Source organism: Morus notabilis, unplaced genomic scaffold (assembly GCF_000414095.1).
Source record: "Morus notabilis unplaced genomic scaffold, ASM41409v2 Scaffold3, whole genome shotgun sequence".
Taxonomy (NCBI): domain Eukaryota; kingdom Viridiplantae; phylum Streptophyta; class Magnoliopsida; order Rosales; family Moraceae; genus Morus; species Morus notabilis.
Window position 1 is genome coordinate 114,159 of NW_010359918.1, and position 12,151 is coordinate 126,309.

Here is a 12,151-nt window from a genome sequence, read left to right on the forward strand (position 1 = left end):
ATATATATATATTTAAGTCCCTTTCTGAAAGATCCACCACTGGAAAAGCCAGCTAACTATGGGTCCATGGGCAGGGTCCGAGTGTCAAAATTCCACAGCCTTTATAATTGGGCAAAGTCACTATTTATATCTTTTATTCAGGATTCAATCAAGTTAATCCGTCAATTTTGCCACTCATACCAAAGTAACATAGTTTCGGAGCACCTTAAATTTACATAAAAAGCCTCACCTAATTTCATTAGTATAAGAGCAGACCACTCATATCTTTCCTAGCTAGTCCCTAAGTACATTGTTCAAGTGTGTTTTTTTTTTTGTTTTTTTGTTTTTTTGTTTTTTTTTGTTTTTTTTTTGCTGAATTGCTCTAGTGTTTTCACAAAAAGTTTATCTCCTCTGTTGAAACCTATTAAAGTAGACCACGCTACGTTTCCTTTTTTTTTTTTTTTTTTGGTGGACATTAGGTTATAACCTTATTAAGATTTATTATAAAAGTATAGACCAATAATATGCATAATAACTAACTTTTAACTAATTATATGTGGACACATCAACTCTAAGCTGTTCAACAAAAAAAATTATGGGCTTGTTCAGTTGCCCAACTTTACTCAAGAAAGGCCCACTCGAGTGTAACTTTTACTCAAATTTGCGTTCGACGCGTGATAACTCAAACGACACTCAAAACTTAACTCAAAAATTAATTCGATTAACCTGCCTTATTCGAGTTCACCTTCCCACTGCAATTCGAGTTACTTATTTGTCTTTCTACAGTGAAGATTCCTGGGTAATATTACCGTTGCATGCTTCGTCCATCTCTGTTCGCTCTAACACGCTAGAACTGCTACTTCACGTGCTTCTACAGAGAGATTCCATTTGGTTCTCTGCCTTTTAACCATAGCTCACTCGTTCAAGCTTCAACACTCGCTTCAATTCCGCCCCATGCCCATAACTCCAAATGCTCCCTGAGTTCTGCTGCCTTTCCCTCAATCAGAGATAGAGAAACCCTAGCCCCAAAATTCACCCCTCATCTTCTGCCGCCTGGTCTCCGTTCAAGACGGAGAACTTCAGGGGTAGAAATCGATCTCTTCGGCAACCTCCTTAGGCAACAATCCTAGCTCGATGTAGAAGGAAAGAATCTCGACGTAGTGCTTTCCTGTGCCGACAATTGTCCTACTTCCCCCTCCATTGTCGTCGCCGGTACCTGACTCAGAGACAGCAGTCTTCGTGTTTTGGGAATCTAGGAGCAGATCAAACCCACTCCTCTGTAGGCTCCAACTCGGTAAGCACTCTAATCCTGCGTTTAATTCCGTCCAAGTTGCATGCTCATCTCCTCCGCCACCACACTTTCCCCATGGTAACCAAAAAAAAAAAAAAAGAAAAAGCCTCAAATAGGACGATGTTGAGGAGTTGCTTTTAAGGTTTTTTGTAGATGGATTGCTGCTCTTTCTCAATTTTCTTCTTGTTCAAGAAGTTTGACGAGTTGCTGAATATTTTCTGGATAATGGTTTATTTGTCTCACACCTTGTAAACGGAATGTATCAACCATTACTTGATGTGAGCCTTTGAGATATATTTTAGAACCTCAAAATAGTTTCTTCAATTTTTGTTTTTGATTCAGGAGCTATGCATTTTAAGGTTGCTGGTTTTAAGCAAAAACCAAGCAAAGCCGAGAAAAAAAAAACAGTCAAACAAAAAAGAGAGACCTTTATCTGCTCTTCAATTATATGTTCTTAGTACCTCACAGGTCTTGGTTAGGCATTGACACTTTGAACCCATATTTTGTTTGGCCAGAGTGATGGTGTCTTAGTATTGTTGAGAGTATTTTTAATTTAGCTGCTAACTTTCGGTTTATTTTCTTCAACTAGATCACAATGTCCAGCAACCAAAGTGCTCATACTTTCCTTTACTGTTACGTTTATGTGATAATGAAAAGAAATTAAATTATAAGTGTAGGAAAAATAATTTCTACCAATAAGTATTATAGCTTATAAGTAAATCCCCTCATTCGGACGTCCATTTTTCTTTGGCAATAAGTATACGAACCTTGTTCATCTGTTAAGAATGTTCTCCAGAATCTACAGTTATATACTTACATGATGATTGGAAAACTTTTGAATATTGTTCTCATATGTATATTTGGAACCCCTGCTGTGCAACGTTTATGTGATAATGAAAAGAAATTAAATTATAAGTGTAGGAAAAATAATTTCTACCAATAAGTATTATAGCTTATAAGTAAATCCCCTCATTCGGACGTCCATTTTTCTTTGGCAATAAGTATACGAACCTTGTTCATCTGTTAAGAATGTTCTCCAGAATCTACAGTTATATACTTACATGATGATTGGAAAACTTTTGAATATTGTTCTCATATGTATATTTGGAACCCCTGCTGTGCAGTTTCTGGAAAAAAACCAGAAACTGTTTCTGGTTTTTTCAGTTTCTAGATTGCATTTTACCGTGGCTATGACGATGTAATTGTATTTAATGACCTAGTTCCTTTTGTCGAGTGATATTCGATGGCTGGTTACTAATTGGTTGCCGGTTGATTCTATTACTCTTGGTTGGTATGGTTGCTTTAATTTACTTTGAATCCTTGCTTGAGCAATATGCCGACGTTAGCTATGACTTTGGTAGCATATTGGTTGCCGGTTTATGCATAACCTCATGGCATAATGTTCGTTTAGTTCGGGTTTAAAGTGTATTGTAAACCTACCACTAGGATTAATTGAACTTAAACCTTGGCAGCCTAATTGTCCTAGCCTAGGATAATGCTCCATAATAGGACGATGAGGGCCTTTACACACATCTGAGCCTCCTTCCAACATCCGACCTCATTAAATGAATTTTGTATGGTATGTACATACGTATTGCTGCCATATTGGTATTGTCAATACTTAGATGGCGAGAAGGAGAGATAGAGATGTAAATTGGAGTCCACAAGCTGAAGAACAAATGCTTAGACGTCTAGGTGAGTTCAATTTATTAAACTCTGTCGGTACCACCCCGCACCGAGACAAATACACACAATGGGCGGCGGAGCTAAGTGAGCATTTTATCGTCCCCCTAACTTGGGACAAAGTCAAACAAAAAGCTAGTAGACTAAAGAAAACGTTTGATGCTGAGTTTCTACTTCGTACTGCCACCGGACTTGGATGGGATCCGATTCAGAAGAACCCCACCTGCACTGACGAGTATTGGCAACAATTTATCAGTGTAACTTTCTACTTCTTTTACATTTTTGCCCTTAAAACAGCTCCATTGCTCGAGAGATATCTCGAGCACCAAAGATTATAGGCCTCACAAGGGGAGTGCATTTGTGTAAGAGTTTACCATGTGAGGGTGTTTCGTTGGGCTATGGTTTTTGGTTTGCCATATAAAAAGCTCAACCTCAGTTTAATGTTAGGATTTAAGCCCCTTTATTCCATAAAAACGGTAGATTGGGACTTTCTTACATTTATGTCACTTACGATTTTATTTTTTTTACTCTTTAGTAAAAGACATGTTTATACTCTTTCACTTCCATGGCATAAATGTTTGTCCAAAGTGGTATTTTTGTTTCTCTTCCTTTAGCATAAACTTCTTTTTTGTTATAATGAATACATCCGAAAGTATAAATGCAGTTTTTCCATTGAGATTTTTGGTGTTTTTATTTTTTTTTCTTTTCTTCTGTGATTTCATTAACCTTAATAGTATAGAATTAGCAACCACTAGCCCATTTGAATAGTGAGGCCGTGGAGACCAGACATGGACTTTCTCAGCACCTTCTAATTATATTAGCCACATTTCTTCCTATTTCTTCTTTTGTTTGCTCTGACACAGGTGTGTCTCCAATATACATGCTGAAAAAAGCCCCTGAAAGGAAAAACTAGTAGTTCGAATCATGAACATTTAGCCGTCACCCCCATGTTAGGATTTCTTTGTATGGGGATTTCTTTTTTCTTTAAATCACTTGTTCCACTTTTTTGTAATCATCTTCGACTTCTGAATTTGATATTGAATACGTATGTGAGAGAACCATTTCCTAATTGTATTAATATTTGTTGCTCCATTTACAGAGCCATCCCGAAGTTGAAAGGGCGAGGAGGAAGCCCTTGTTGGATTACGATTTGTATTATTGCGCGTTCGTCAATACACGGGCAAATGGGGCATTTGAGTATGGTCAGGATGATGCTCCACTACAACATGGGTCCGGCAGCCCCATTGAGAGAGGACCAACGAGTTTCAATGACGGTGACGATGTTCCTTCTGCAGATAGGCGACATGGCATGCACCGAGAAAGCCGCGGACAACATGTCCACTCACCATCACGATTGATACGTAAAAGGTCAACTCGTAACTCTCGTACAATATCACCTAGCTATATGGAGCAGGCTGTGGATCGCCTTGTAACTTCGATAGAAACAAGCAGTCGGTCTCGAGGTATAAATGCATCTGCGACCATGCCCGTGCAAAGTGAAAACGTTGAGGTTCAATGCTTCGATTTATTGGGAACGTTGGACATATCCCAAGAACAATATCTCTTCATGTTCAACTTTATGGCTACCAATCCTAGATGGCAGCAGCCATTCCTTCATATGCCAGAACACCATCGGCTTGTGTGGATTCAGCAGACTATGGAGCAGTGTGCAAACCAACAAGTCTCTCCTCCTCCACCACAACAAATGCATATGCCCTCGTTCTTTCAGCCGACCGTGCACACGAACACTACACCTGCCAACACATTCGGACAACCCACTTCCCCATTTCAACCGTTTGTGCCACCGTTCCCAAGACCACCCTATCCAATGCCACGCGTAGGGGATGGTTCTTCGCACATGTGATGATGTCATTTCATTCCTTTTACTTGTTACGAACATATAGAGACTTGTCGAAATTGATTTGTTTATGGTTTTATTTCCTTCATTGTTTGTCGTTATTAGTACTAATTGAGTCATTCTTATTAGGTTGCGACACATTTGGTTGAGGAGTTGTCGCTTAATGTAAACTTATTTCGGCATGGGTTGTTTTATATGTAGTTTTTAACTTTATGCATATGATTTGCATTTTTTAACTTTTTGCATCATTATTTGGAATAATTGGACAGGGATGGATATAGGTGGGAATTCAAACCCAATGGGTTCTAATGAATCAGACTATGACAGTGACGATGATTTTTTCATGCAAGTGGTGGTTGCGGCGACTATGCTATGTGTTGGATTTGTATACAGAGAACCTTCTCGCCGAAGGCACACTTCTGGTTGGGGAGGCGTACTTAGAGTGAATTATTATCTGGAATGTAGTCCAACAGTGATGTATGACAAAGTCCGTATGAGTAGTGATGCATTCTTGCGCCTAAGTTTTATCCTTGAGGAAAGGGGCTTATTGCAACCGACCGCCCACCTAAATGTTGATGAGCAATTATTCATATTCCTAACTATATTATGTCAAAACCAAACTAACAGGGAGGCGCAGGACACTTGGCAGCAATCTGGATCAACGGCGTCTGAGTACTTCACCAAAGTTCTTGAGGCGGTATGCACATTGAAGAATGACTTCATTAGACATCCAGATTTTGAAACCGTTGACCCGCACATAATTGCAAGTGGAAACAAATACTCACCGTGGTTCGATGTAAGTTTGGTAATCTACATTAATTAGCCACATCTAAATTTTAATGCGGTTTATAATGCTTTCTAAAAATTATTACGTTGTTTAATACAACCAACATAACTCTTGTAAACTATGAATGATTGTGTTGGAGCACTTGACAGTACTCACGTCCCATGTGTTCCCCCTCGTGAAACTGCTGAACTTTACAGAAATAGGAAGGGGTTCTTTTCACTTAATGTGCTTGCCGTGTGCTCTTTTGATATGAAATTTACGTACATGTTATCTGGATGGGAGGGTTCCGCACACGATGCGAGAGTACTGGCTGCTGCCTTAGAATCCATGAACAAAAGATTTCTGACACCGCCACTAGGTCTGCCTACAATGATTTTTTATATGTACACTGACATTTCAAATACTTCATCCGTACGCTTATTTGTTAATTAATATACGTATAAGTGTAGGAAAATTTTACCTCGTCGACTCGGGGTACGCTAACAACGGATGCTTCATGGCACCATATCGGGGGACAACATACCACTTGCAAGAGTATAGGACTCGCCGTGAAAGTGGTTTTCACAGTGTACGTGAGCTTTTCAACTACACCCACTCCTCACTGCGTAATGTCATTGAAAGAACATTTGGTGTGTGGAATGCTAGATTTCGTATTTGGAGAACCATTAACCGTTATCCCATGACCAAACAAGTTATGATTCCAGTAGCGTGTGCTATAATACATAATTTTATCCATATGTACCGTAATGGGGACAGCCTATTGGACCAATACTCAAAAGATGGCGTTCCGGTTGCAGACATTGATCCACAGAATGTTGATGGGGACATTAACGATAATACTAACCATGAGGGTCAACCATTGGATTCTAATGCAGAAGTGGAGATGAATGCTTTAAGGGATGCAAGGTCGCATACAATGTGGGCAGTGTACCGTCACCGTCGTGCACGCTAATAGCCCTCATTCAAAAGACGTTGATATGCGATGATATTATGTTATAGGGTCTTTAAATACTAATGTTATAATTTATGTATTTATTGTTGTATTTTTGAACTTAATTAAAATGAAAAGTGATCTTCTACTTTTTATTTTTATTATTTTTTACTTTTTTAATTATGTCTTTTATAAAATTACCAGATTACTAATAATTATTTACAACTAATTTAAATTATTCATATTCAATTACAAAAAAATATAATAAATTCGGAAAATAAAAAAATTGTAAAAGAATTGAATAAAATTATTAAAGGAAAAAAAATGATATCCACTATTCACAACTCAAGTTTTATTACAAACAAACACAAACTCAAAAAAATTCTTAACTCAAATCATAACTCAAGTATAGACAACCAAACGCAAACTCAAGTTACAACTTCAACTCAAGTTATAACTCAAACTCAACTCAAAAACTTAACTCAAGAATACTTGCAAAAGAAGAAGCCCTATATTGCTTACATATACATGACTCTCATGTGACCAATTTTAGCACAGTTCTTAGCACAAAAAGATACTCTATCCGTATTGAACAGTTTTGGCTCTTAACATCTTTATTAAATTCTGTTCGAATCACATTTTTTAAGAGAATTTTACTTTAGGCGAAAAGTTCTATTTAAATCACACGTATAAGATTTTGTCAGTTTTTTCATATTTCCTTATTTTTGACATGATTTTAACATGGTAGAGAATAGTTTAGAAAATGTCTTCAGTTCGGCGGCCGAATAATCCGGTATTTTTTATTCACCCGTATAATATTATTTCGTATAATACTCACTATTTATCTAAGTGTATCACTCAATAAAATAATAATCTATCACCGTGTTATAAGTAACCTTCTTCAATGTTACCAGCTACCACGTTACACCAAAAAATTACAAGTTTTACAACCTACCGAACCGTTGTCGAACTTAAGACCATCCCTAATCCTTTATACCTCACTCCATAATCCTCCCAATTTTGAACAGTATAACTAGTCCTGTTTTTTCATCATCCTCTGTAATTTCACGTGTATCAATGTTCACCCATGTGCATGAGAGTTGGTTGCACTTTCATCACTCATTATTGTCTCTACGCAGCACCACATACACACTTTTTCTACAATATAAATACGGCTTCTTATTTCTCTCCACACCAAAAGCCTTCATCATCATCATCATCATCAAATCATCAAATTTATCAATCATCCAAAACTCACTTTTATCTTTCAAAACATGGAAAACTCCTATTCTCTCTCTCACAAACCACCAACAATACTCCTTCTTCTCTCAACCAACCTCATGGTTATGATGATCAACATCCCAATGATCACCTCAACCAGACCTGTCGGAGAACATGACACGAACACCCAGTTCGTCAAAACCTCATGCGGGGCCACCTCGTACCCGGACCTCTGCTTCACAACACTCTCATGCCACGCCTCCCAAATCAAACGCAGCCCTAAGCTTCTGGCCACCGCGGCTCTCTCCGAGACTCTCAAGACGGTGCGTTCCGCTTCCACGGCGATGTCGAAGCTGTCGAAAGCCAAAACCCGGCATGGCTTGACGCCGAGAGACGCCGAGGCGCTGAGCGACTGCGTTGAGGAGCTGAGAGACTCGGTGGAGGAGCTGCAGAGGTCTATAGAGGAAATGGGTGTTGGGTTCCGGAAGAAGGAGAATAATGGGACGTCCGAGTTTGGGCTCCGAATGAGTGATATTGAGACGTGGGTTAGTGCGGCTTTGACGGACGAGGACACTTGTGTTGATGGGTTTTCGGAGAAATTCATGAATGGAAGTAGTGGTAGTGCGATCAAGAGCAATGTGAGGGGACACATTATGAATGTTGCTCATATGACTAGGAATGCCTTGGCTCTTGTTAACCACTATGCTCTTCTTCATTCTTGAATATATAATATATAATTAATATGTATATGGTGCATATTATGTTCATATATGCTTTTTTATAATAAAAAGTCCAGGAATGGGGTGATGAAGTTTGCATACTCTTTCGGGCTGTATAAAAGAGCTCTCCAGACATTGATAGGTAATAATGTTCATTAAAAGCTCTGCGGTGAGGCTCTACCCTTAACAAGGAGTATGTTATCTCAGTCGCATCGAATATCGAATGTGCTTATCAGTAAGGATATGTAGGGGATTTTGTTTTTGTTTGTTTGTTTGTGTTTTTCTAACTTTGTTTGTAAGTTAATTAAAATGGTTTGTCTTGTCACGGGGCTAGAAAATTGGCAATCCTTTTGCCAGTAGGTAGCCCCGGTTATTATTGATGTAGTAGTACGTAGCTTGTATTTAGCGGGATTGTACTGGTGATAGTGGTTAAAGTGTTACTTTAATCACCTAATTATATGTTTGTACCTATTCTCAAAATGTAACAATGGCCTTGATATGTAGTGAAGCAATCGTCTTTTTTATTTTTTTTAATTTTTTTTTTAATTTTGCTTACCACAGGCAATTTCCTCGATTTGTGCACTTCTGCAGCTGACAAAAGAATAGAGAAGAACGTGAACTAAAGTATTTTGTTGTGTTTGTGCGAATTCTTTCACTAATTATATCAATTTGACATGTCTTAGATTTATCTGTTAAACAAGGTCGCTTTTTGCTGACTTTACCAATCACTTTTAGTCTGCAAAATGCAGACCGCTTGTTGCTTGCACAGGAACTTTGTGGTCTCTTTTTTCTGTTCTCATGTGATGACAACTTGGCCCACTCAACATGTAACTACATCTATCAAGTTTCACTCATGAACCATGGATCTCACCCCGCATAGCCCGGCAACTGAATATCGAAACTCTGAATATCGAAACTAGACTCATTTAAAAACAAAAAAATGAAAGACATTCTCCTTACTATCGTACCATCAACAGAATCTAGTAAAGCATTAATTTTAAGCAGGTTACATCGGGTTATTTTGTCACCCAACAAATGGCAATAAATAACATAGCCTTATCCTTCACAATTCTATTTCAACCCCCAAGTTCATCACAAGGCATGAACTAGCTATATGCAATGATTTTCTTTCTTCATGCAGCGATTTGATCTGCTCTAGACAAGGTTACCAGACGAGGCACAAATCAGACAATAAACGAAACCAGAAATTGAGCAATATGAGGGTGCAATTCAATTTGCTAGAAATTCAACCAATGCCACATACCCTTTACACATTGTTGGTTAAGGTGCATGTTCTGGAAGAATACTGCTCAAATAGTTAGGTTCAAAATTCAATGCAAACTATAAATAAATATAGGTTTGCTTTGCTTAGACTATTTTGGGAGCTTCGAACACCGGTTAATAACTTGTTGGGAAGTATCCTCAAAAAGAGGTAAAAAAAAAAAAAAAAAAAAAGAGTCAATTTAGTGACGATTTATAGTGCACTACACTACTTTTGCGCACATGCTTTGCTACTATCAATCTTTATGAGAAGGGCCAAACTTGCATCTAAAGTGGACAACCCAAGTTTATAAGTTAGTTATTCCACCTATATCTGGGGCTGCATATTCATTTGGAAAGTTAGTTATTCCACCTATATTTGGGGCTGCATATTCATTTGGACCCGCAAAAGAGATAAATCCTCCACCAATCATATTTATCCTTGTCCATGCTTATAAACAGTTAAAGGATTACTTATAGTGAACATATATATAACATATAATACAGATGGTAGAATGATATATATCTATATTAATCCTCACTGGTATTTTCAACGATAAGATCATTTTTTTCTGAAGATAAAGAAGAGTGAGATTCTTGTTTAATTGAGGTACGAGAAACTGACCAAAGACAGGCTGAAAGAAGAGTTACTTGGGAACCCAAACTCAGTAACATAGTAGAAAATGCAACAAAAGAGTAACTCATTGTCGTTTTGTTTTAAATGGTGTCATTTGTCAAATACAATGTCGTATTTGATCTTACTGTCGTTTCCTATATTGTCGTTTCTAACCTTGTGGTGTTTTCTCCTTTACAATAACTGCTGTCCCTTTGAAAGTTCATCCTCCTTTATGAGATGTATTCCTTTATCCACTGTAGGATGTTATTTAGTGTTACTGCCATTATATTGGAATTGTTTTCCCTATGTTGTCGATTTGTAAGTTTATCGTCGTTGAAATGTTGTCATTTATTTGAGATAGTTTCGTTTCTTGTTGTTGTGGTTTGTATGATATAGTGTTGTTAGATTTCATGTCTTCTTTTCAGAAACATATCGGTTTTATCCTAGAGGTACTACCGTTAGGTGAAATATTGTCGTTTATTGTATGTTGTCATTTACAGTTGGTGTCGTTGTTTCGAAAGCATTTTAGGAAAATCGAAAAAAGAAACCTCGTAATTGACGCTTCATGTGATTCCATTAATTTTTAGACAAACTCTCTAAAGTAAAGACTAGCTCTGGTTTTTTGCAAAATTTATATTGCGTGGTATGTAAAACTAAAATGTTGAGGGCCACATATTGGAATTGAGGCTATACTTTGGCAGTTATTTGTGAAAATAACCTAACAATGTTATTGTCTTTTCCTAGGATGTGATATCGCTTACGAATATTTGTCATTTGCTTGAAATGTTCTCGTTCTTCACAATTTAATCCTCGTTAAAGGATGTTTTCCGAGTTACTGTTGTTTGGAGGAAATGCGTAGTGGTTTATGTGTTTGCCATGTTTTCGTTTATGGCAGATGGTCGTTGACTCGTTTGTACTGTTTATCATCATATCTATCACTCTTAGGCCGTCGTTTCCAGGCTTACTGCTGCTTGGAGGGACTGATGTCGTTTTGCAATATTGTGTCGTTTTTAATACTAACGTCGCTTTCATAATGTGTTGTCGTTTTCAGGGGAAATGATCGTGTTTCAAAATTGTTTGCGTTCAGTTAATAATCCTGCGTCTCTGGCTCTTTGGTTCCAGTTATTGCACACGCCTCCGCGTCCAAATATCTCCCTCTCACACTCACGCCAGAAATTTTCAAAAACGCCTACTAGGACGAAGTGAAAAAACGACAAGCTGTCCAGAACCATGAGAATTGAGAAACATATTAATGCAAAAATACAAAAATAATTACGGTCAGGGGAAGCTCAGATTTTTCATTCTTTTCTAGTTAAAAAAGAAAAACAAAGAATGAACCTCGGGAATCCACGTTAGTACGCACGCAGCAACAGACCGCATGAAAGTCTCGAAAAACGACAATGGGAAGCCGAGAATTTGATGAAGACGTGTGCCATTGCAAATATGCATGGACATGGACTATTGTAGCACACAAGTGAGTTGTGGAGTGACTGTTTTGATAAACAATATTTGTTTAAGAGTGTATAAATCTAAATTTTTATTTTTGATAAATATTTTTTTATTAGTTTAATTATTTAATTAAAAAAAATTTTAAATCAATAATAAAAGATAAAAATATTGACTCATATTTGTGAATTTTAAAGGGTCTTTATTAAGACATGCATGAATTCAAACGGGGGGGCCTTGGGCGTCTAATGGGCTTCTTCACTAATGTTTGAGCTACGTGGCCTCTTCACAGCCAATGTCTTTCGAGGCCGCAAATTATTCAATTAATTTGCTTCATTTGACGCTTTTAATCAGCGGAGT

At 37.6% G+C, this 12,151-nt stretch overlaps 1 protein-coding gene across 1 annotated transcript; it reads left to right on the forward strand.

Annotated features, from left to right (window-relative positions):
- The first annotated feature begins 7,755 nt into the window (after window positions 1-7,755).
- Window positions 7,756-8,978, forward strand: LOC21401956 (pectinesterase inhibitor 7). The gene has a single exon (XM_010095361.2). It carries the CDS (start codon window positions 7,804-7,806, stop codon window positions 8,470-8,472), a length of 669 nt encoding a protein of 222 aa, XP_010093663.1. The 5' UTR covers window positions 7,756-7,803; the 3' UTR covers window positions 8,473-8,978.
- Window positions 8,979-12,151: the final 3,173 nt, after the last annotated feature.